The sequence below is a fragment of the Carassius carassius genome, chromosome 25 (genome assembly GCF_963082965.1).
Source record: "Carassius carassius chromosome 25, fCarCar2.1, whole genome shotgun sequence".
NCBI classification, from domain to species: domain Eukaryota; kingdom Metazoa; phylum Chordata; class Actinopteri; order Cypriniformes; family Cyprinidae; genus Carassius; species Carassius carassius.
In genome coordinates this window covers 19,135,935-19,163,155 of record NC_081779.1, presented here as the reverse complement: position 1 = coordinate 19,163,155, position 27,221 = coordinate 19,135,935, and the positions used below count along the sequence as shown (strand labels likewise).

Below are 27,221 nucleotides of genomic sequence, written 5' to 3'. Positions count from 1 at the left end.
CATGAGGAGGCCATGCCCCTTATGGTGTGTGCTCTAACTCCTATCGGACATTGGAGCCCAGAGGATGAGTAAGCGAGAGCTATCGCGTCCACTATCCATCTGGATAGCCTTAGCTTCGAGACTGAATGACCTTTAGTGCAGCCTCTGAAGCACACAAAGAGCTGTTCCGACTGACGAAAAGAGGCGGAACATCAATGTAGGCTCTTAAAGCCCTGACAGGGCAGAGTAAGTTCAACTCCTGATCATCCTGAGAAGGAGGAAGCATGGAAAGAACAACAATTTGGTCTCTGTATGGAGTGGAGAGAACCTTCGGGACATACCTGTGCCTTGGCTTCAGGATGACCTTGGAGTCGACAGGCCTGAACTCAAGACAGGAGTGACTCACGGAGAGCACCTGTAAGTCTCCTACTTGCTAGCACCACTAGCTGAGCGGTTTTCAGCAACAGAGAATGCAAGTAGGCAGTCTGAAGCGGTTCGAAGGGTGGATAGGTCCCATGTGGGGATCGTGAAGGGGCGAGGAGGGTTCAGCCTTCTGGACCCCTTCAGAAAATGAACAACCAGGTTGTTTTTACCCACAGACTATAGGCTATAAGAGCATGAGAGGCTGCGATAGCCGAAACATAGACTTTAAGGGTAGAGGGAGTACGGCCCCTATCCAGTAAGTCTTGGAGGAAAGACAATATCTGAGATATGTCACAAGTAAATGGATCTTCACCCCTGGGTGTGCACCAGGCGATGAAAACCGACCATTTAAGGCTATAGAGGTGCCTTGTCGATGGAGCTCTAGCCTGTAATATGGTATTCATGATGCTCTTTTGGAGGTCCACCAACTCCCGTTAAGATGCCATACATGGAGAGCCCACAGCTCGGGGTCTGGAGTGCCATATCATTCTGTTCACTTGAGAAAGGAGGTCCTGTCTCAAAGGGATCGGCCATGGCTCCACTAGTGACAGGTCTGAGAGCTATGGTTGGCTCCTCCAAAGAGTAAGGAACTGTGGTGCTCGCAAATAGTGGAAGAGGAAATTTGCTCTATCTTTGAGTATGTTTGTGTTTTATTGAATCCACTAGAATGGTGGCGTGCTGCCAGGGTGCTTTGTTGGGCCCTGTGCAGGCAACAAACACATCGCTTTGGGCACCCGAAACAGAACAGGGTGACAGGAAGGTGAGACGAGGCAATTTTGAGGGTGGTCCAGCCGCAGCAGGACTTAGTCTCCCCCTCTTCCTGACCAGTGCATCAGGCTGACTTCTGAGGTGCCGGGTCCAGCACTATCCTGGGCTGGGGTCCCTGCTGCCTCGACAGTGGGTAGCGCTTAGCAAAGCGCGAGCGTTGTTGGGGCTCATGGTTTGGAAGGGAGGGTCACCTTAGACTTCCATCCAATGGCAGCAGGTGGGCAGAAGGAAAATTAATCAGTTTGCCAGGGTGAGATGGCCGCTTATATAGGATATGGTGAGCGGGCTCGACCACCATAGGCTTGAGTGGCACCGCCGCACCGCCATTGGTTTGTTTCTATGAACCAATGATCCTGCAGTTTCACTGTGTGATTGAGAAAGGCTTCGGAAATCTGAGAAAAAGGACTTCTCCCCATAGCGTCTCAGCCTAACGGCTTACGACACAGTACGAGTGTAGTATCGAAAGGGAACACTAGATACTGGTGCAAATGGGCTACCCCTTATAGCCCTATCATCAGTGTTGGGAAAAGTTACTTTTCAAAGTCATGCATTACAATATTGCGTTACTCCATAAAAAAGAAACTAATTACGTTACTTAGATTCTTTTTATTTAAAGTAATGCGTTAGGTTACTTTCGCAGTACTTTTAAAATCTGGACAGGGCTTGCTTGTTTGTTTTTTAAATTGAAAAGTTCTATTTTTGGCAAATACAGTATAGCCTTTTCACACCAAAAGTGAAATTAAAATGCCTCAGGCTGAAGATAAATTTATGTCCGTACAGTAGAATGCAGAAGAAAATAAATTCAACACTCTTCTTCAACAATAAAAAAAGACACACAAATGTTTGTCTAGAGAAATTTTTTGTATGGTTGAACTGGATCATCGAAGCTCAGAACCAAAGACATTGGTTTATAGAATGGGATTGAATACATAAAGGATATTTGTGTTGTTTAACATTTAATTACTGCAAGTTTGTGTCATGTTCTGAGTTGCATTATTTTTATTCATTTTGAGGAATACTGAATCTGTGTTTTATTTTTGAGTGAGTGAGATGAATTAATGCATATTCATATTTAATTTAGAATTACAGTAACATTTCTCTCAACATGGGGACAGGAGAGCTGTCAATCAATTAATTGGAAAAAAAGTAACTTGCATTACTTATTTGAAAAAGTAACTCAGATATACTATTGTAAATTAAAAACTAATGCGTTACTTTACTAGTTACTTGAAAAAAGTAATCTGATTACGTAACTCGCGATCGACAACTCCCAACACTGCCTATCATCAGCTACGGTCGCCTTGATTTTGCCAAGTAAGACATGTTCCGGGATCAACATCTACTGATGATCCTGGATCAACATTATTGTCCAAAAATATAGACTTAACCCAATCCCTACCCCTAAACCTAACCCTACCCATATTTTATTCCTAAAATCAGTGTGAAATGATAGCTGATTAACAAGGGTGTAGAAGCACCTAACCCTGATTGTAAGCCTAAAACAGATATTTCCTGAAAAGTTATATCTCAATTCTGATTGGTTGATTGGAATGTTGTTCCAGGATCAACAAGGATCAACAATGACGTTGATCCAGGAACATGTTGTAGCCTACTTGGTGAAATCACGCTCACCCATCAGCTACATTCTGGGAAACTATGAATTACTGTCATGTATAGATAGCTGGAGAGAGATAGAAAAAACCAAGATGCATCAGGGCAGATTTTATGACAGTCATAGAATGCATGGAGTCTGATTTGTCAGCAAGGGAGCCTCATCTTTTGTAATGTCACCTCTTCCCTTTGATGCACACATCTGTTTTCTTTGCCTGCTGCACTGCTTTCCTACCATAGGTGTGGTTAATGCATTTTTCTTAACACAAACCGAAGATATTTGCATAAAAAAAATTAATGATAGGTTTATAATAAGATGTGGGCAAAGATTTAGCATATGAGTTTCATTTTACGTTATAACGGTTTCTTTTGTTTACACCCGCCTTACTACAAATGAATGCAATGCGTTTTGTTCTGCAGCAATTCGTGAATAAATTGTTCATTTTGAGTCGGATCTTTTTTTATGATTCCGTAGAATACATCTAAAAAGACGGGAAAGGCTATGCGCTAAATCTTAAACGACATTAAAACCATCAGGCAAAGAACCGCTGAATCAGTTTTTCCGAACTTGTTCATTGAAACGAGCCGTTTAAAAGAACCGATACGAGAAAATGATTCGGACTTCCCATTACTACTGTTCAGTCTATGGTTCAGTTCAGACCATTCAGACTAATCCTCTTTCGTCACGCGCTGAGCGGAAGTGACGTACATACCCAGAAGCGTGACGAAGGCTGGCGTAAATATACAAGGAAGTGGACATTCACTGTCAAGGCTAAAATAACATTCATAAAGGAGACATTTAATTGCCTGACGGTGTCTTATTACTAAATAAGTACCGGGAGGGTATAGTCATCTCGGACTTACCCAAAAGCCCGTGAGTATCTGTTAGAATAGACGTGGAGCTCGAGTCCAGCAATGAACACGGACGTAGAATTTCACATCAGGCAGAATTACCCGTGGAACAAACTCCCAGCCAATGTCAAACAGGTACAGTAACACACAAACACCATCTGACATGACTTCCCATCACTGCCTGCACTACCTGCAGAATAATTCACAGCATCAGCAGATATACTGTCAGTCATCTCATTCATTCAGTTATCCGTAAACACACACACACACACACACACACACACACACACACACACACACACACACACACACACACACACACACACACAAACACACACACATCATCATTATTGTAGTTTCATTACTGTTATCAGACTTCTCTGCATAATAGCTGCACATCAATAGGTATAAAAGGCTAATCATAAAAAAGTGTCAATTTAGTTTCAGATGTTTGTTTTAAAATGCCTTTGGAGACAGTAACCCTCTGCTTTGTGAATTATTAAAGCTTGTGGGAATAAAATATCTTAATGTTTCTTAATGCTTTGAAATAATATATACATTACAACAGTACACTAAACAATAATATTTAAATAATGTTTAGTTTTTATTGGATAATATTATGTAATAGTTAATTTATTATTGTTGATTTATTAATATTTAGGATTAATTGATTTATTAGATTTTTTAATAAAAAATGGAAATATATGCAATATAAAATAGAATAGAATGCATCAAAGGGTTAAAAGGGGAACAAATTAGACAAATGTTAACACAATAAGAATATTGGGATGTACAACAATTGTGGCTTTGTAAATATTTAGTACAATTGTATACAAAAAATTTTATGGAAATTACTTTTGACTCTTGATGTGATTTTTCTTTTACATTAAAATCGTTTAAACAAATTCACATTCTCATAATGCCAAACATTATGTGTTTAAATTGCATTGTGCATTGTTTAACTAAATCCATAGGAATTAAATGTATTTTTTGCTCCTTCATTTCTGTAAGAAATGATTTAGCAGTGTTTTGCTTTATTCATAGAGTCTGGGAAACTCGCAGCGTGAATATGAAAAGCAGGTTCTTCTGTACAGTATCCGAAACCAGCTTCGCTTCCGCAATAACCTAGGTAAGAAAATCTATTGCTTTTCACTTTCGTAAATCCTATTTTTCATTCTGACATTGTTCCAAACCATTTGTGTTTCTCACTCCACTCTGGACCAACAAGCCCATTGTAGCTTCTGTCAGCAGATGTAATTACACTAAAATAATGAGCATTGTTGCCCTGATTTAGTGTCCCACAACACTGTCAAAACCTCTTCTCTAACAGTCAGGCATGTGAAGAAGGACGAACGCAAGTATTATGAAGAGCTGTTGAAATACAGCCGGGAGCATCTGATGCTCTACCCCTACCACCTGTCTGACATCATGGTCAAGGGTCTGCGGGTCACACCCTTCTCCTACTACATCAGCATCATGGAGGTTCGGTCAAGTCAACTATTTGAATAACATTTACCATAACAGCTTTTTCTTTTTAATTTTTTTTTTGCAGCTTTTAATAGTGTAGAGAGAGTAATGGGGAGAATATGAAGTAACGGCTCAGCAAATGATGCTTAACTCAATCATGCATTGCCTATATAAGCAACACACCCACGTCTCTTAATTATTTACTAATTAAATTTCCTCAAACTACCAAATGATGTTGTCTACACTGTGAAAACAGTCACAGCATATGGTAGACATGGGCTGGCATCCAAGCGTTCAGTGTTTTACTGTTCTAGTTTGCAAGTGTTTTTCATCCTTTAATGATAGAGGCGATAGAGAAGTATTAACTGTTTACAAGGTTATTTTTGCTTTTGTTAATGCTCATTAAGTTCTGCATTCCGGTAATGCTTCAGACAGGTAATCTAGATGGAAGTGTTTTGTTTGAGCTTATGAGGATTACTGTATATTACTTATGCAGAGTGTTAGCTTATCATATTTTATTGTAAAGCAACAGTGTCTGCTTTCTATCCATGTGACTTCTGGTGTCACTTAAGCAAATTCATTTACCAGCATTCATAGTAATCATAGTAAATTTTGTAATATATATTTGGATGTTCTGAGATCATGTAAAGGGAGAGTTCCCCAATTATTATTTACTCACTCTCATGTTATTCCAAACGTGTTTTACCAGGCTGTCCATAAAATATTAAAAACACAATAAAGCATCAGACGAGTAATCTAAATAGCTTTATTATTAAGTCTCTTGATGCTTTTTGATTGTTTTATGCAACAAAAAAAAATCAGCCATGGTCATCATTCAGTGCCATTCAGTGGAAAAAAGCAGCTTGGACATTCTGCTGTAAACATTTCTTTTTGTTTTCCATCGAGGAAAGAAGGTCATATGGGTTTTGAAAGGCATGAGGAAGAGTAAATGATGACAGAATCATAACTCTTAGGTCAAAATATTGTTTCATTGGACTACATTTGAAGTGCATGACCCAGTCTCTTTCCCCTTCATTCAGGACATCATGAACAGTGAGAAGAGTTATGATTCCCTGCCCAACTTCACTGCTGCTGACTGTAAGTTGTTCTCTCTCTGTCAGAGCTGGGAATCATTATTTGTTACTGGCTGCTCATGTACAATAACGAGACCATAAGCCACTAGAGACGGCTGTGCATTAGAGATGCGCGGATGGGCTATTATTTCATCCGCAACCGCATCACAAAACTCATCATCCGTCCGCCATCCATCCGCACCAACGTTTTTGACCAATTTTCAAAACCGCACCCGCCCGCCATCCACTGATTGGGCGATGCAAGGCGCTGCTGATGACAGCCGCGAGACTAGAACGCTCTCAGAATATCAGCAGTGAACTCCGTCTCCAATTGGCGCACAGGGACAAAAATAAATAAATAGCCTAAATTAAACGCACTGTACTGTACAATATTTTCATTGTAGCCTAATAGAAAACGCATTTTGGCACATCATTTCAACATGCTGCTATAGCCTACTAAATGCCTATTTCACTTTATTTTTTGGCAAATAGATACAAAGCTCGAAGTAAAGTCATTTACATTATAGGCTAATAATGTTCACATTTGTAGTTGTCCATAACAACCCTTAAAACTTACTTGCTTGCCTTGCACATCTAATTAATGGGCACAGTTTTTTGACTATTATTTATTTATTTATTATTATTATTATTTGCTGTGGATGTTATTGAGCTTGTAGAAATCGGAAACAACACCAGTTCTGCGACACAGATGAACCTTTATTGATATCTCTATCAGACAATGCCTATTTTATATGCCAAAAGAAACAACAGGCAGTAAAAAATGATTAAAATAAATATCTTAATGTAGGCATAGGCTATAGTCGCATGTTTTGGCAAACAGTTGAAAAAAATAAATAAAAAACGGCATATCGTAGCTAAGCCTTATATAGGCTCAGTCACCCCCACAAAATTAAATTAGAAAAATAAATATGCCATCCCTCTTTGAACGAACATAAAGTCTGACCAGGCTAAATTGCCTGTATGACAAGTCTATGCCCCAATAGACTTTTTCTGATCTTCTATTTCCTTTGTTTTTAATTCTCATTTTTTGAGTTTGTCACGTACCTCCTTTGCCGGCGTTGCCATCTCTGATAATAACAAGCAGTCGATCTGCATAGAATCGACTAGCCATATTACTGTCTGATGAAAATTTGACTATTTGAAAGTGTGCTCGATTTTTTTGGATGTAGGTATAGTCAGATAACAATATTTTACAATGTATACATATCTTTTTAATTTGATTGATTCAACAGCCCGCCACCCGCCCGAATTTAATTAAAATATTATTTTTCGACACGTCATCCGCCCGATCCGCGGTTTGTCTGCGGCTGTAACCGCCAACCGCGCATCTCTACTGTGCATTGCCCACCCAGAATGAATTGGCTCAGAATTACTCTAAATAATAGTGAATGTAAATATTTTAATGAATAAACCTTGCTAATTCTTCAGAAGAAATATGGGAGCGCTGTCTTTACACTGCAAATTAGACATATATACACCACAAAAAGATACTTGTACTGTTTAATGCTGCTCAAAGGTATAATAATGCATTTACTAAATAATGATTATTGAAATAATATATAAAAAAATATATTTCTTAACATTAGTTAATCCATGAGACGTCATGAACTAAAAAATTTTTTTACAGCATTTGTTAATATAGCTTAATATTGTTTTTGAATAGAATACTGTTTAATATACAAATATATCTGAAAAAAACCTTCAAAGCACTGAAAGCAATATTGTGTGGTTCAAGTATAAAATACTGTGTAAATAGACAGAGTGACATAATGTATTTTGTATTTCTAGTTGGATTATTCATTTGTTTAAGTCACCACAAAGGAGAAATAATAATAGTGTACAGGCACCTGAAAACAATACAAACAGTCATATATTATTTAGTGGAAAAAAAAATACAGAATTTTAGAGTATAATTGCATTTTATGAACCCCTTACATTTACCCATTTGTCTTTTCATTATTCAGCTGAAAGAAATGTGCTGTTGTATCTTATGGGAGTTGATATCAACAGTCTTATGTGAATTGCAGGCACATATTAAAGCAAATTGTGTAGAAGGCTGTACAGTCCTACACATATTTGTACCCCACAGCATCTGTGTACAAAATAATTGACATAATAGCACATCATTAAACTCTTATGAAATAAATAATTTGTTATTGGCCCATAATAGCTGGGTCTGCATGCTCAGAGATCTCACAGAATTTGGTCTTTGGGTTGGGTCGACAGAAGGTAGCCAGCAGGCTATGCATGGGTCTCTTGCTCTAATCTCTTTGTCTGAAGTGAGGATGCACTCCTGCTCTTCACAGCTCACCCCACGGCCTTTGGCATCATGCCTGGCTCGCCGCAGTCAGGCCTGGCCTTCTCTAATGATCCCAGACCCCTGTGCCTTTATGCATGGAGAGGGACGGGCTGCTGAGGCCCCAGGAAGGCAGGATCTGGTGCATAAAGGAATATATTAAAGTCACTGAAGTTCCCCCAAACACCATTATGTCCTACCAATTACAAGCATATGCAGTCAGCACTCAGTAGAGGTGTAAACTGGGTCCAAAATGTTTTGTGATCATCAAACAATTCAGAGGTAGTCGAAAACGCATGTAAGCCACATTGAATTTTAAGTTTAAATAATGATTCTGCTCAAAATTCCATTTTTATTTATTTATTATTTATTCACATTTATTTTACACCATTTTTCCCAATACATATTGTTTCAAATCAGCTTTACAGGAAATGCATATTTCCACATTACAATTAAGCGTAATTTATTTTCAGAGCTGACTGTCAAAATAATGTCCCTATGATTTCAGCCTCAATATATGAGCACATGAAGACATAAACATAATCTCTGGAACTGCTCACTTCAAATCATATCATATCATATCATATCATATCATATCATATCATATCATATCATATCATATCATATCATATCATATACAGACAGAAACTTAAAGGTCTTCACAGCAGACTGTCAAAATAAAAGTTTGGTGTAACTTGAAGAAACTGTGACAGAAATATTTTACTTAATGTAATAATAGCACTACTGCTACTGATACAATTATTATTAAACCATTATTTTTTAAGGAATATTCACCAGAAACATTATTTACCAGAATTTATTTAGCCGAAAAATCGAAAATTAAAAAGTTTATTTTAAATTTATGCATTTAGCAGACGCTTTTCAAGAAATTTAATGGAAAACAAAATGTGATAAAAATAAAACTGAATTTGAGAAAAAAAAAATTTCATAGGACCTTAAAAATGTATTTTTTGTTAAAGTGCCCCTATTATGCCATTTTTACAGTTCCTAATATTATTTTGGTAATATCCTACAATAGGATTACATGCATGTCAAAAAACACTTTAGTTTTCTCAAAATATGCATTTAATATCACCAACATACAGCGGTGTGGAAAACAATACGCCTATTTCAATAGTTCTGTATTTTAAATGCTCTATAGAAAATATAAACATTTAATATTTATCATACTAACAGGTTGTGATTCAATGGAGTGGCTGATCCAAATAAACAGAATTCGGTTCCATTTTCCAACAGCAGAATACCGCGTTGAACTCCTCGAGATTAGAGAAGCAATCGTCAGTAGAATGACGTGTTTGTGGGCGGGTTAAAGTTGTTTACGCGGCTGGCCAACATTATGCAAATGTATTATCCTGTGACGTGTAGCCATCATGGAAGTGGGATTCATTTACTAACGACTCGTTTAGACTGTAGAGAGTCGATTCTTTATTTTGGTAGACAATAATTTTATTTATCGTGCACTTTCAGCTTTACTTCTTTACTACACACTGCATGAAAGGCAATATTGGAAATGGCATAATAGGGGCACTTTAAACTTTTAATAAATTGCTGTTAAATATTTCATGATTTCAATTAATTAGACATGCTATTTGATTAATACCAGTTAATATAACAATTAAAACAGAAACTAGAAAAATACAACAGAATTTGGGTAAAAATTAAGCAGATTTCATAGAGTCTTACATGCTGTGATTATAATGATTACAAAGTAAGGACAATTTGTGATTACAATAAATTACAAAAAAATGGTGACGTTAAAATGTGGAGCTATATTTGTAAGCAAGTGTGCAGAATTAAGCTTTTTTACAGTCAATACCAACATGTTGTTTTAAAACAGTTTTACTGGGTATAAACCTGGTTCTGAAACAAACTTTTCCAATATTTTTTACCTTTCAAAAAGGGCATTTTTTATTATTAACATATGTATTTGTGTTGTCTTTTGTGTCAAATACTTCAATCAATCAGATAGACTGTTACCAATCAAATTTTTATTAGTTTAACTTATTACATCAAAGATGGAACAGAAGCTGCATCTGTCATGAAACTTTTAAATGCTTTGTAAATGCCTCCAAATCACATCCATTATAATGAATTTGCCATAGCTAACTCCACTCAAAGTGTAGTAACATCTTCAAGCTAAATTTGTCACAGAAAAGGGTATGAATACTTATGCAATCTAATCATTTAAGTTTTTTATTTTTAATGAATTTGCAACGTTGTTACAAACCTGGTTTTTGCTTTGTCAATATGGAGTGTAGATAGATGTGAAAAAATTTCAGCAACATAAACCATGAAAAAAATTAATATAAATAATTGTATAAATTCATATGGGTAGGGTAGGGCTATAATATTATGACCAAAAATATTTGTAATTTATTAATCTTGATATTGTAATAGTGATTATTTATGTTTATGTGCAATAGACACATGGACGTGTCATGTTCTGGCTACCAACAAGCTAAGAACCAATTTTGTTGCTTTTTACTCATAAGAAAATCAGCACTTCACATTAGTGGTCTTAGCAGCATGAAAACAAAATGGTTAATCAAACTGGGTTTAAATTATATGCAGAAAGTGAGCAAAGAGCGTTCACTGAAATGGTCTATATGTCCCAGTATAACTAGGGATGCACCGAAATGAAAATTCTTGGCCGAAACCGAAAACCGAAAAAAAGAAAACCAAGGCCGAAAACCGAAACCGAAACACCGAAAGAAATTATCCCAATTATTAGTACCATTGCATTTATTGCTATGACCGTGTACTAACTTTACTAAAATTAAAACATTGCAATTGCATAAATTAATATTAAAGTTTCAAAGATAATTACAATTACATAAATTATAAAAAAACATAAAAATGCATAATTACAAATTATGCAAATATTTATTAAGCACATTGCAACAATGCACAGTATAAAATAAAATTCAAACTAAAATTTAATCCCACTCATCTGTATATTAAATAATAATGTACAGGCCTACTGGCCTGCAGAAAGGTTTTAAAATTAACTGTTCTCTCATAAAAAGTGCATTTAGGTGAAGAGCATTTGAAATTTTTCTCTGTAGTACTAGAAAGTGCATTACTTCTCCAGTAGGCAAGACTGTTATCACTTCTGGGGATGGGGACTTCAGACAGATAACCATCTAGCTGTTGAGCAGTTGAGCTTGTCATCTGCCTGACATTTGAGAAATATTTGAGAGAGTGTATTTAAATAGGGCCAGGGCATAAATAAACATTTTTATCAAATTAAAGCAGAAATCTAGCAAAAAATCTAGCAGAAATATGGCTACAATCTGATATTATGCATGTATATGTATATGTGTGTGTATTATATATGCAGAGACGAGTCTTTTTTTTTGCGCTCTGATCTCAGTCTCCTGCGCTTGGCGCTTCTCCGTCTCCACGCGGGTTCTCCGCATCCAGCGCGGCCTGGAGCATTTCTCGTGTGCTCTGCCATATTTCCGCGTCCAAGTAATGGTCTTTATAACGCGGATCAAGCACATTCGCGATGAAGTGCGGAGGATCCGAAAAGATCTCAGTGAGACGTGTGCTAACAGACTCTATAAGACTGTACTTTTCTTTGTTTTCACTTCGTGGTCCGTCTCAATCTCTTTGTTAGGAGACGCTTTAGTGCTGCGAATAAAGGAATAAGAATAGAGAGAATGTTCTCTATTAAGACCCACTGGTGTGAAGTGAATGACGCGGGGAGCTCGTGGTCTGCGCTATGCAGGTGCACGTGCAGGTCGCGGTTTCTGTTTGCGTCATCATAACATTTCGGCCGTGTTGTTTCGGTAATAAAAGTGTTTCGGCCGAAAACCGAAAATGCACTTTTTGGCCATTTTCGGCCGAAAATTTTCGGTGGCCGAATATTCGGTGCATCCCTAGTGTCCACACATTAAGTATTTGGTAGTTTGGCATCCATAAGCATGTTAATTGATCTAACTGTTGACCTTTCAGGTCTGAGGCTGCTTGGGATTGGCAGGAACCAGTACATTGACCTAATGAACCAGTGCAGATCTTCCAAAGTAAGTCGCTCTTGGTTTTACGCTGTAGATCAATTAGGATGTTGTGGTTAACTTCCATGAAAGCTCTTCTGGGATTTCAACATGATGTTCAGTAGATGGTTCTCAAATCTGTATGGTTTCATTGCTCCATTTGAAGATGAAAGATGTAATCCATAGAGAGCAATGCTTTGTACACATGGTGATAACCTCACACTGTTGCCTAAGCAACATCTGTCTGTGGTTAGAAATTCTTCCGGAGGAAAACGGCTCGGGATCTCCTGCCAGCAAAACCTGTGGAGATCACAGTAGAGCCCTGGTGGGTGGTACAGACTGGATATATCACCGAGGATGACATCAGGGTAAGGCAGATTAATTTAACAATGTTTCTTTACTCTCTTTCACAAAATTGCATTAGGCTTTTGGAAATGGAAAAAAGGAAATACGGTAATATTATTTTAAAGAAATGTAGTTAGTGAGAATAAAAATACATTAACCATTTTAATACTTCTTTTATGATGCAACTGTGTTTTCCAACACACCATTAACAGTTACGCAATTTTTAAATATAAAAAGATGCACAAAACATAAAAACCTAACAAATTATTCTCAACAGCTACATTTTCCTTCATATTCCCTGCATGAAACGGTCAAAGGACAACATTCTCTTCTAGTTTTTCATTTGAAGGTTTGTAACTGTACTGAAATATCTCTGACCTTTAGTGCTTTTGTGCTGGGTTGATTTCAGGCCTGCTCTGTGTCGGAGAAGACCGCCATTGATAAGATGATAGATTCTGGACCTCAGGTGGCTGGATCGATGGAGTTCAACGTGGTTTTGAGTGAGTGTCACTGACACAGTTTCAGTCTTTAAGTAAACCACTTGAAATAATGTCATGCTCTATGCATGAATACAGTGTACTCATATTTTAGCATTAATGTTATGATGGAATGAAGAATTAATTGTCATCCTATTTCAGGACCGTATATGGTGGAACATACTGATAGCAGGCTTTCAGAAAGAGCAACAAAAACATTAACAATTGTGAATTTAATTTAATTAATTAATTTAATTGATACTTTTTATATAGGCTTAATTTTGATAGACTTTAAATATTTTGACAGTGAGACTATAACTACCGTAGTTAATAATAATAATAATAAATAATAAATAAAATAGTAAAAGTTATATTCCTTAACCCCACTTATTAAATAGTTATATTAATAACATAATAATAATAAAAATAATAAAAACATAATAACATTTACTAAAATTTGTAAGATTTCAGCCAACCTGTAATAGTCACTATGGTAACATCTAGTCTGTACTGGTCTGCGCAGAGCTGTCTCTTGGCCTGTGCAGATGATTGGTTTCACATGCACAGCAGATAATGGCAGCACAGTCCAAAAGTGGTTTTGAAGTCAGACCAGTATGACCTCTAACAAAAATGTAAGTCGCACATGCTAGAAAAGAGGTTGGAAAAAGCCACCATTTACCGGTAGTCATAGTCTGAAGCCCTGTGCTTTTATAGGTGGTACATTCAGTACAAGAACTCTCTATCTATTTATCTTCTCAATTTTTTCAGGTTTGTACAACCGGGGTTATATATATCTTGATGTGCCCATATCAGATGACAGCTGTATATCAGGTATGCACTGCAGTTTATCAAATAGGCTTTATTTATAACCTCTTTGGAAAAGGATTTTGCTCTTCCATTGCCACAGAATGTACATAATAGTGGCTGGAAGAATCATTGATTAAAAAGATATGATAGGATGATCACAAATCCATTTGGTAGAATAGCAGACATTTAGGGTACAACGCTCACACACACACAACCTCTTCTTGGTTTTTATTTTCAGTGCCGCCGCTTGAGGGGTTTGTCATGAACAGAGTCCAGGGTGATTATTTCGAAACGCTACTCTACAAAATCTTTGTGTCCATCGATGAGCAGACTAATGTGTCAGAGGTGCATATTCAGTTTTCACTTTGCAGTGCACTTGAAATGCTGTCTCGTTTCTTTTCAGTGACTCTGCTTGTCTTTGAGACTGTCATACCACTTTTCTGTTTGTCATTTCAGCTGGCTAATGTACTGGAGATCGACTTGGGCCTGGTGAAGGTATGTGTCATGCAGGGATGAAAATGGAAGGCCATTTACATGGAATGTTTGATATGAAATGATGCCTTTATAGCTGACTGAGAGGGCGGTGAATCCAGGATGCACCGGTTCTGGAATTACCGCCGCCGCAAAGGCAATTTTCCAAATCCTTTGGCTTTTTGATGGGGTGTGAAATGAGTCCTTCTTTGAATGTTTAAAGCAGACTGAGGTGAATGAGGACTGAACCATTGTGTTCACACATTTGCTTTGTAGCTGTTTAGCCCCATTTCAGTATCTGACAGAGTGGAAAGCAAGCTTATTCATGAGATCCATCATGAAAATCCATAACTCCTTATTAGAAAAGCCAACACTGACGTGACTCAAAGGACACGATCTTTACCAATGAATTTATCTTTACACAAGATAGGTAGTATTAATTTTCATTATCTCTTTGACATTTTGCTAAGACAAACAGAATGAAATGTTTCCTGCAGTCATCCTATTAGTGAAAACTTATTCATTTAGTGAATGATGATGACAGAGTATATTTGAATAGAGCCATTGACGTCAGTTTTTATGTGTGACAGCCATAGTGCCTTTTGATAGGGATGTGCCTGAAGACAGAGAGCTTCATTGAAAAAGCTTTAATATCTGTCCTTGTTTATGAAACGTGAATAATTTTTTTCTCTTTTTATTTCCTAATTTTTTGTAAATCTTTAATAAAGCCAAACAGTATGTCAGTTTATGTAAGAATAGTTTATGATATATATATATATATATATATATATATATATATATATATATATATATAATGTATGTATATGTAAACTGTGAGAATTCTAATCAACACATATATAAAATACTGTGCAGTGATATTCAAATTTTTATACAGTATTCACATATTTTTTATCATTTATAGTACAATGAGGGAATATAGTATCAGGCTGTATGGAGCCCAAATCCTGACCTCCTTTCTGCAGTACCATTCAATCTTTCTCAAGAGCTAACAGTTTTATCTTCATATGTGACAGTACCGCAATTTTCTTTTCTGTTCCACCTCACCTAGAACCATTCTGAGTCGAGCTTATAGCCATGTACAGAATAACCTTTGGAAACTAATACTTCAGCTCTCAACGGAGGCGGTCGCATTTCTTTCCTCTCCTCCCCTGCCTTGCCTGCTTCGCATGTCTCTTGTCTCGTCTACTTTGAGAGACTCTCTCTGCACTGCTTTCCTAAACTGAAACATGGATTTGATAAATTGGTCTCTCAACGCAATTGACACCATCTTCTCAACGAGGAGCTTGGGTTCGGGGGAACCTGACTGCCCTGCCGGAACGTTTGCAGCTGGCTACACGATGGACGCGTGGGCGAATTGACGGGTCGTGTGGCTCTTTCCGTGGAGGACATTGAAGACATCTACCTATTCGGAACCATGATAACAGGTCTTCTGCAGATTGGATTTGCCCTGGGTTATCGGAAAATTCAGAAGACGGGAACAGCTGTCCAAAGCCTCACAAGGCTGCCTGTCATGATTGAAGCAGTGGGCAGAGTGGTCAGCATTGAGACTGAGACTATTAACTGCAATATGGATAACATCACGGTGAAGCTCACGGCTTTGGAAAGGAAATTGGAGGATTTGGGGACCAAAAAAGACAATCATAGTGACCATTAAATTGGAATGCGGCTACTAGACCAAAACAACTGGTATCTTATCTTCTTTCGGCTCCACTCCCAGCTTGGCCTTGGCTGGATAACAAATTTTCCCCTTGGAAAGCATGGCAACGAGACGCTCTGCGTTCCTCAACCCGTTTCCCACAAGACACCTGCTGATTGTTGTTGACTCTGTCTAGGACCTGACCAAGGCTCCATGGCTACTTGCTGTGACGCTGTATAATCTGCGGACTGAGGCATCTAGAGAGAATCGCAACTCTCCAGGCCTACAAATACACAAACTCTTACACATATACAGATCTGCACTCACCTCCCCAACCCCCATCCCTCGCCTTCGCCGCTTTGTACTGCCAGTCTGTCAAGCGGGTCCATGACCAGCGCTTTCTAGCTGCAGGGTAGGACGACTGCTGCCTGCACTGGATTACCTCGACCCCCCCAATTTCCGTCCCCAGTTACAAAGTCGTGTGTTTATGGTGTATGTGCTTTTGTTGCTGAGGTGTTTTTTCATGTTCCCATACTGTACTCCCAAAAGGAGCATAGTATGGGTGTTGTTTTTTTTTCTCTCCTCACTTTCCTAATGTTATGCTGTATTTCTTCCTCAATTCCCTGTCTTCCTGTTCTGTCTACCCCATTGTATGTATGTTGTGTATGTATGGACGGGTTGATGGCTAATTTTGCTGGTACTTGTGACTAGTGACAATAAAGGGCTACTACTACTACTACTACTAAAACTAAGGGAATGTGTATTCATAACCTTAGCTTGATTGGCCTAGCTGCAGAATGCAACAGATGCAACAGATTTTATGTTTCTTGTTGTCAGGTGAAAAGGGCAGGCAGAAATTGTGTTTTGGCATTGATGCTGTGATGATGTTTATTATTATAAAGCTGTTTTCGATATTGCTATGGATTATAGATGAAGATATGTGTGAATGCTTTCCAAACATAATTCAGAGACTGGAAGAATTCCTCGTAAATTAATGGTGTTAACATGCTATTATAGTAGTTAATAATCATCACTGGATTGTGTATGAATGCTGAAAGAATATTGGACTTTTCTCTGTTGTCTTCCAGAATGCGGTGTCCATGTATTGTCGCCTGGGGTTCGCTATCAAAAAGGGTCAGGTGATCAGCCCGGACCAGATGCACCCCTCATGGAAGAGTGCCCCTTCGGTCAATAGACTCAAGTATGAGAAAGCCTACCTGACACTGATGAATAGGCTTTTACTTCTGGCTCACGTCTGAAAAACAAACAAAACTCTTACTGTTCTAGAAATTTCAAACTCTGTGCTGTTCACACAGAAAGAGATTTTATCTGTGTTATTGGTATCATACCATATCATATTCTGATCATAAATACGACTTCCAATGAACTGAATATTGATTCTTAAAATCCTAGGATTGGCATTTTAATTGGCATTTACCATTTGTAGTTGATGCATGAGCATGTCTGCCATAAAATAATATAATAAGTGCCACCTCACGTCTAGCAGATGTTGCCAGGTTAGTGATGGATGATTGTTTACACCTAACACATGCAGTACCCCACATCTGTTCACCTAGCTATTTATTTATTTATTTATTTATATCATGCTAAACATGATAATTCTTTAATTTTAGTAAAAGTTAACCATTTTTTGATAATGTAATAATTCAAATGAATGAATCCTTTAATAAAAAAATGTATTATTATAATTATTATGCATTATTCTTTATTAATTTCCCATAAAGGAAAACCTTTGAATTTTTTTTTTTGTGTTTTAGTGACATTCAAATTCTGGAAAAATCATATAATCTCCTTCTCTATACCAATGCGGCATATTATCTTTGTATCTATTATAACAATCTGTAATGGCTAAAATATTTGGAAATGTGAAAGGAAAAAAAGAGAACCTGTAGAGCTAGTCAAAATTCATGTTAGGCGATTAAGTAGCTGTTGACATTGTAACTTCAATATTCCCAAATGATTCCCTAACAAATTGAAATCAAAATGGAATTGAGAGCTTGTGATTGAGAATCAAATATAATCAGGAAATCAATGTCGATATGCAGCCCTTATCAGAATGGGAATGTATAGCCTGTAAAACAAATCAGCAGTTGCTGTTTGTGTGAATGTCTCTTTAGTCGGGTGTTTCATGTGTTTTATACCTTGGTGTTTTCTTACACTTGCCAGAGGCACTATGGACCCTCAGAAGATGCTGCTGTCATGGGAGGGTGGCAGTCCAGTGATGGAGGCAGGTTCCTCAGCCACTGATACAGACACCACCAGCCTGGAGGACCAGGGTGAGAGCACAACAGCTTTCATTAAGTCAGAAACATCTTTCCACTCGTCCATTAGACACTAACTCACTCTACTCTAGTGTGACATTAGTCTGGCTCCAGTCAGTACATAAACCATAATAATGTGAATTAAATTGACTTTATGATTTTCCCTGTCCTCCAGACACCGCAAGTGTGAGCAGTCTAAGTATTCCAGCCGCCCCGACTAAGAGGATCGCTTTCCTGTTTGACTCCACCCTCACTGCCTTCCTCATGATGGGCAATCTGTCCCCTGTTAGTGTCTCATTCATAGATCTAAGTATTTCTGCTTTACAGCTAACACATATTTGATACACTGCATGTGGCTTATTTAATTTTTTTATTTTAAAGTTGCTTGATAATATTTAGTGGAGTGGTTCACAGTTGGTGGGTTATGACTGAAAACAGGTTACAGACAGGGTTGCCAAGTCTGCGGTTTTAAATAGTAAAAACTAAATTGTTTAAATGCAACCCAAAATATGTACCCTGAAGCTAAACTAGTTGAGAACTACTGATTTAGTGAACATAGAGGAGGATTGTCCAAGATTGTCTTCATATGATCTCATCATATAACATCTATAAGTATTGGAATTTAATGTGCTGTTTTTTCATCTCAGAACTTGAAGAGCCACGCCGTGACTATGTTTGAAGTTGGGAAGTTGTCTGATGAGACCCTGGACAGTTTTCTCATGGAACTGGAGAAGGTAATACCCTTATTATAGGACACAAAAGAAGCTGTGGGACACACAGTGGACAGACAATCTCCGTTTCTGTGCTTGTATCGAAATAGAAAGGGGCCACCGCCAGGGGCTGATTATATAACACACACACATTTTTCACTTTGAGCACTGCTCTCACATCTCTTGTGCACACAAAAGCATAAAGACTATTGCATTTCTCCCTTAATAATCTCTCCAACCTTTAGTTATTCTTTTCTTGTTTGCACATGTTCTTTCATTCACAGACATAATGACTGTCTTTGTGTGTTGAGCTTGATAAGGATGCTTTTATGTTATAAGGTTGAGAGCACTGCTGAAGGAGAGGCTCAGAGATATTTTGACCATGCGCTGACCCTCAGGAACACAATACTCTTTCTGCGCTACAACAAAGATCTCACGCCTGATCAGGGCCCTGATGTACCAAATATAGGTATGTGTCAGTATCTGAGGGCTTTTCAATACTAGACGTGGGAGATCAACTTACTTATTAAATATTATATTGTTGTTGACCAATTAGTTGTATTTCTATGAATCAGTTTTGAATCCTTCTCAGTGAATCTGTTCAACAATTTAATTGCATCATTGCATCTACATTTAAAAATGTTCATGTATGCCTTTTTAACAATGCGAAAAGGATGTCATAAATTTCTGCCATAATTCTTTACTCTGTTAGTTTTTGAATTTGTTTATAATGGTTTCTCTTTCTTAATTTTAATTCAAATTCATTAAAAATAATAATAATAATTAGTTAAATAATTTAGTAATTTCAGATTAAAAGCAAATATACTATTTTGAGCATGTGAAATATAATAATACATAATAAAAAATTACAAAGATTGCCAAAAGTTTTTGAATGATTAGGGAATTTTAAATATGTTTGAAAGAAGTTTATTTTAATATATTTAAAAATGCAATTTATTCCTGTGACCTAAAGCTACATTTCCAGCATATTTACTCTAATCTTGTCACATAAGCCTTCAAAAATCATTCTAATGTGCTGATTTGCCACTCAAGAAACATAATTATTATTATCAGTGTTGAAAACACTTTTTTTGCTGCTTCATTTTTTGTGGAAACAATTCTAATGGGTAATACACATCACTATCAGTTTCCTTATTTAAACTGTATCACTGTGATCTTTATTAAATCAAATTTTCCTTCAATTACATGTAGACACATGTCCTGGTTTGTGTTTCTCATCAGGCCTGCCTCTGGACCTCCTCCGCTGTGAAAGCCTGCTGGGATTGGACCCTGCCACCTGCAGCCGTGTGTTGAACAAGAACTACAAACTGCTAGTTTCCATGGCGCCTCTCAGCAACGAGATCCGGCCAATCAGCAGCTGCACACCTCAGGTAGCCCAGGAGACTGTAGTCAGACCCGTAGAGAGGGATATATGATCGCTGGGACTTACGAAACTGTGCTCGCTCAGTGAGCAGTCAGATCATTGTTCTCTTGAGAGTAGCGTTCAAGCTAAATAGGTCTTTCTTTGCCTCAGGGCTTTTTTATAAAAGTTGCATCCACTAACTACACGTCTTTTACAAATAAGGTCAGCATTTGGCCAGAAGGAGAAATTATGGTGTGCATTTAGAATAACTTCACATTTTGCATTACATGTTTTGTCACTAGGAGGTTTGGTTGGAAGCTGGCCATGTTTATTAGAGTAGCTTTATATTATATGTCTGATGTGTCTCTTCCAGCACATTGGTCCAGCCATTCCTGAGGTGAGCTCCATCTGGTTCAAACTATACCTGTACTCTGTCACTGGTCAAGGCCCTCCTTCACTACTGCTGTCCAAGGGCTCCAGGCTCCGGAAGCTGCCAGAAATCTTCCAGGTTGATCTCAGCATTCAAATGTTTATTTCATTTGTGTTTGTATTTTATTGTGCTTTAATTCTTTCTGTAAATCTGTTCTTTAATACAATTTTTAATTACGTTAAAAATATTCCTTTAAATATTTAAATACATCTATTTTCTTGAAATTAAATATTGAATTCTTTTTTTAAATCTGTTTGAATTTTTCTGTAATTTTTCTCGCCCTACCCATACATTAATAAAATAAATAAAAAAGACTAAATTATAAGAAATAGTACATATAAATTACACTACCATTCAAAAGTTGTGTGCTTAACCTTTTTTTTCCAAGCATCCTTATAATTGTATTTCTTGTCACTGTTGCTAAAATCTTTACTGAATAAAAGTACCCCCCCCCCAAAAAAAAAACACTTACCATCCTCAAAATTCTGAAATGTAGTTTATGCATTATAAGCATATTTTTATAGAAATACAATTCTGCATAAATTAACAAAAGTTACAAATAATGCTTAGTGCTTACATAATCATCCCATATGTTATTCAGGCCTATGACCGACTGCTTATTACATCATGGGGTCATGACCCCGGGGTTGCCCCGACATCCAACGTGCTAACAATGTTGAATGATGCCCTCACCCACTCTGCTGTGCTCATTCAGGTAATGGAGGGAGACCCTGAACAACCAAGAGTTCTCATATCTAACACGTTCTCAAATCTAATTTTATCAAAACATTTACCAAAATCTCTCACTCTTTTCAGGGTCATGGAATGCATGGGCATGGTGAGACTGTCTATGTCCCCTTCCCATTTGATGACGAAGACCTTAAAGCAGGTAAAGTCATAGTTCTATATGTATATCAGCCCGGGGTTTTTTAGGGTCACTGTAGATGTGTTTAGCACTCTGAAAGACCCATTAGTTCTAACTGGACTCTCTGATTTGTGTTGCCTCTCCCAGAGTTCTCATATTCCAATATGTGTGCGCACAAAGCCCTTAAGATCCTGCGGGACAAAGTGGATCTGGAGCACCAGTGTGGCTACATCACCATGCTGAACCACAACAACAGACATCGCAGACGACCCAGTGACACCGACGGTGTGGCTAAGAGCCTCTTCTCAATCCACACTGTCCATTTAACCAATCTCCAAAAGGCCTGATAAGGACGGCGCCTATACTGATCATTACCACTCCATGCTATATCTTGGCTGTATTAGCCACTATAAGTGCTGCAATTAGATTAGAATGAGAGCAGTCGGTTCAAGCTCTCACCAGCGTGTTTCAATAGAGCAGTTCTCTAATTCAATTAATGTTTTAATTGCAGTCCACATGTTTGATTGAATCACTTATCAGAGTGAAAACCTGAACGCTACCTTCAGGGTCTCAAAGGAACAATGAGATTCACTCTCTGTGCTTTCCTCACAGGAGACCCTGAGCTTGGCAGAGGGCTTGATCCCAACGAAAGCAATGAATCTTTTGAGCTGGTTACGGAGGAGAATAACGGAGACGGCAGCAAGAAACCGGGAACAGAAGGTAGGTGTTCTTTGACTGAGAGCAGATGTTTTTGAGGGAGAAAACATGCGGAATAGATTTAAACATGCTAGAAATGTGTTAGACCAAGCTGAAAGTACTAGTGAGTGCTGCTAATCAATCTGGTTATGTGACTGAGTCAGTATGAGGTGCTCAGAAAATCTTGTTTGTTCACAGGGTCGTCCAATGAGGATGAATGGGTTCCTCTGGAGCTTTGCTTTGGGATGCCTCTTTTTAGCTCCGAGTTAAACCACAAAGTGTGTGAGAAGATCGTCTCCCACAAACTCTGCAGCAAAGACAGGTGACAACCTGAAAATCAGAAATGTCCCTTTTTTGCTTTGCATAAGAATGTTAAAAATACTGTGTTTGCAGACATATGCTGGCATATTGAGCATCGATGTGCACCATAGCAAACATTTCTAGCAAAGCAAATTTGAATCCAGCCCATTATTCTTGCAATCTCACCTCTTTATCCCATAATTTCCTGTCCTCTGTACACTATATATATTAAAGTGCTCATATGATGCAATTTACATTTTTCCTTTCTCTTTGGAGTGTTACAAGCTCTTGGTGCATGAAGAAGATCTGTAAAATCTCAAATCCATTAAGACTCTGCCATGCCCCCCAAAAACGGCTCGTTCAAACACGCCCCCACATGTCTACGTGGAAATATTTGCATAATGCCACCCAAATGTCATGTCATGTCAGGGAGATGCTGTGTGTTTCTAGGCGAAAGCAAAAGCTCTTTATTTGGCCTTCAGAAAGTAGATGCATTTAGGAATATTTAAGATTAGTTACAACAGAACAGCAAAGCATTTTATGGATGACTGTTTCATGAACCTAGGAGAGGAGGTAATTCTGACTTTGTTATGACAATCTGGCGCATCTAAATCAGCTATTATAAGTATGTTTTTTTTTTAGTTTAAGTATTTGCTATTGACTGTTCAAATGTGGACTTTTGCGCGTTGCTTGTGTGTGTGAGTGTTTGAGAGAGAGAGAGAGAGAGAGAGAGAGAGAGAGAGAGAGAGAGAGAGAGAGAGAGACAGAGACAGGGTCACACAGTGGAGTCAGCCGTTTGGTACAGACCAAAAGTTTGGACACACCTTCTCATTCAAAGAGTTTTCTTTATTTTCATGACTATGAAAATTGTAGATTCACACTGAAGGCATCAAAACTATGAATTAACACATGTGGAATTATATATGGAATTATATACATAACAAAAAAGTGTGAAACAACTGAAAATATGTCATATTCTAGGTTCTTCAAAGTAGCCACCTTTTGCTTTGATTACTGCTTTGCACACTCTTGGCATTCTCTTGATGAGCTTCAAGAGGTAGTCACCTGAAATGGTCTTCCAACAGTCTTGAAGGAGTTCCCCGAGAGATGCTTAGCACTTGTTGGCCCTTTTGCCTTCTGTCTGCGGTCCAGCTCACCCCTAAACCATCTTGATTGGGTTCAGGTCCGGTGACTGTGGAGGCCAGGTCATCTGGCGCAGCACCCCATCACTCTCCTTCTTGGTCAAATAGCCCTTGATGCCTTCAGTGTGACTCTACAATTTTCATAGTCATGAAAACAAAGAAAACTCTTTGAATGAGAAGGTGTGTCCAAACTTTTGGCCTGTACTGTATATATAAATAATCATACACACAGGAAACCAATTCTGTATGTGTATTCCAGAACAAAAATATTTCACCTTTGGCACATTTAATTATCATTGCTAGCAATTTTTTTTTAATATTATCTTCCCTACTACAGTGACAGATAACACTAAAATAGGCTGTGTGAGAAATCACACCCATCTCTGTGAAAGTCTAAGACTAGCCTCTGTTTAATGTCTGCCTGCATAATGACGTACTGAATAAATGCATTAACAGTATTAAGAAAAATGTAGCATATTTAAGCTGCATTACGCATATTTAATCATGTTCGTTTTGACAGCCTTAATTACAGTATATATGTAACTATACTAAATAATAAAAACACACTCTTTTTCTTTTGCAGTCTTCAAGAGTTACTACATTCCAGTCGAAAACTGTCATTAAAACTTCTCAGTTTTGTTCATTCATTCCAGGTACATCTTCCCCAATTTTAAATTGTTCCTAATGTAATGTTGATTTAGTTCATAGTAGCAGTGCTAATGTCTTATGTATTACACATTCATGGAAAACCAAGAAGTATCAGCAAGCTTTAAAATTGCAATTTCCTAAAGGAACTTAATGGAATCTTATAAAGTCATGGAAATTTCTATAGTGAATATAATTTTTTCTTTGTTAAATGTTCCCCATCATCAGCTAGAAATTGTTCTATGAGAGTGCAATCTCTATAAAATTTGGGCAAGAAGTCTCAGACCCCTGGTATTTTTTCACTCTCTGATGTTTTTTATACGTGTTGACTATTTTTCACCATCCCTCACAGGATGGAAAACAGCCCGCGGACCCTGACAGTGGGGTCTGGGGTCCCCTGAGTCAGCCCCCAGCAGAGTCTGGCGTCCCCCTACCTGCAATCAACCTGTTCTTCAAGGACGGCGAGCTGAAGGAATGGAGCGGCCGAGCGCCGCCCTCCCTGCATATCTGTGCCCCACAGAAGATCAGCCCACATAAAACACCTCCCTCAAAATAACCCTGTTCAGATCCACACCATACTCCACTCACTTCTGATCTTTTATGTCATGAGTAACCATGTTACCTGTGGCACTCAATCACACACAGCCATCAAGTGCTGCTGCTGCCGCCTCCCGTCACGTTTGGATGCGAGCATCCAGAGTAACTCTAAAAGTCCTGATGGGTTCAATCACACGTCCCATTCACCCAACTACAAAATAGAAAATCTATTTACAAATTATCCTATATTGACCTTTTAATGTGTATATAGACTTTGCTTGGATAACATAGGACCAATCCTGGAGATGGATGAATTTGCCCTACTCGTATGATCATGTTTTGTGACTTATGCATGATATCACTGCACAGAATCTCAAAAACTACTTGACTGAATCAGCAGGGTTTGAAAACATGAAGTTGAGGTTTACGTTTTGCACAAAGCCTGTGGATGACATTCAGGTTTCTTCTTTTTTTTTTTGGAAATCGAGACCTTTGTTGGAACTTGATTACAGTTTATTCGGTTAAGTCGTATTCCAGCTGGAAAACTTGTCTGTCTCAATTCTGCTTAGCAGAGGAGTGTTTCTGCTTCACTGAGACCAAAGACCAACTTGTTTTATGTAGATTTTTACCATTATTTTATTTTTTTTGGCTGCCTTGTTTGCTTTGTGCCCATTAGACTACTGTATCACCAAATGCGTTTATTCCACTAGGCCAGTTTGAACATTTTTCCACTTGAACAAACTATCTACTTTAGTCCAAAAACCTTCAAGCAGTGACAGCAAGGTCATCAGTCATCCATCAGTACCTAAATGTGTTGAATATCAGTATAGGTTTAGAGTTTATTGTGCGAATATGCAGTAATACAGCATTAAAATCCCCCTCAGTGGGCTGACTTTTTCCCTTCCGCCTTTACTGAGGGTGCTGCCAGTGTTTTCCCAATCAAACCTATGGTAGTGGTATATGAAGACCGATTAGAGATCTCGGTGCTGCATGATGAGTGTGTAGAGTCGTTGTGTGTATTGTGCGCTGTTCTTTATTTCCCCTTTCCATTCCTTTCGATACGACCCAAAACAACACCGGCTCCGTGCCTGACCCAGTCACAGTGTTAGAGAAATAAAATAACCGATAGTTTTATAAAGTCACCCTGCATTTTAAGAACTGTCTGTTGTTAGTGTACTTGATGGGACTGTGAACATGCTCTTGTAATTAAATGGGTACAGAAGTTACATTTTCCCCACACGCAATTCCATTTACCAAAATATATGTCATAACAAATGAATATGTAAAAACTATATGAAAGTACTAATAAATATGTTACAGAAACACCCATTACCAGTGTTAGCATGCAGTTTGTCATTTAAAAAGCTGTTAACTTCAGATTGTTGAAGCTTGGCTTCAGACAGGATGGGTCCCGATGACTAATTACTATAGCAACTCAAATTTAGGGTGTCACCAGGGGGCAGTGAGGCCCTGAAATGGGGCATGGCATCATAGGAAAAGCACAAGCCGGGAGAAGAAAAGAGAAAAAAAAGAAAACATCTGATGATGCCTATCAACAAAAATTTTTGATATGTTCTTTATTTTCCATCCTACAATATGTGCGAGGCCGGTGTATGTAGTGGTTAGACTTTTGTCATTAATTTTATAATTAATCTTCTTGGAGCTTAATTAAAACTGGTTTTATCTGGAGGCTTGCTCTTTAAAACTAGGTCAGTACTATAGTCAGAAACTCTCAATATTTCAAGAAATGTGTGTATGGGAGGAAATTTGACAGCGGGTGGCTACCCTATCTATTTTTATTGTAGATGTGCTGCAGCCTATGAAACTTTTACACTACAGACTTGTATGAAATGATTATAACCTTTTACTTCATTCTCTCTGTCTTTTCAGTGTTTCATGTTTTTAAGCAGTGCATGCAGAAAAACAAAACTGGTATTATGTAATTAACTATATCTTTATGTAATTTGTCACTTTTTGGGAAAAAGGTTC

The 27,221-nt window shown here is 37.9% G+C and overlaps 1 protein-coding gene across 1 annotated transcript; it reads left to right on the top strand.

Moving 5' to 3' along the window:
• Positions 1-3,451: 3,451 nt before the first annotated feature.
• Positions 3,452-26,561, top strand: LOC132104338 (protein FAM91A1-like). The gene is made up of 24 exons (XM_059509749.1): positions 3,452-3,768; positions 4,678-4,762; positions 4,964-5,115; positions 6,141-6,198; positions 12,469-12,536; positions 12,761-12,874; positions 13,261-13,351; positions 14,096-14,158; positions 14,373-14,479; positions 14,591-14,629; positions 17,351-17,463; positions 18,450-18,559; positions 18,720-18,829; positions 19,192-19,278; positions 19,594-19,723; positions 20,497-20,645; positions 20,991-21,125; positions 21,649-21,762; positions 21,864-21,936; positions 22,060-22,197; positions 22,525-22,632; positions 22,807-22,930; positions 24,634-24,703; positions 25,048-26,561. The coding sequence occupies exons 1-24, from the start codon at positions 3,697-3,699 to the stop codon at positions 25,249-25,251; spliced, it is 2,514 nt and encodes an 837-aa protein (XP_059365732.1). The 5' UTR covers positions 3,452-3,696; the 3' UTR covers positions 25,252-26,561.
• The last annotated feature ends 660 nt before the right edge of the window (positions 26,562-27,221 follow it).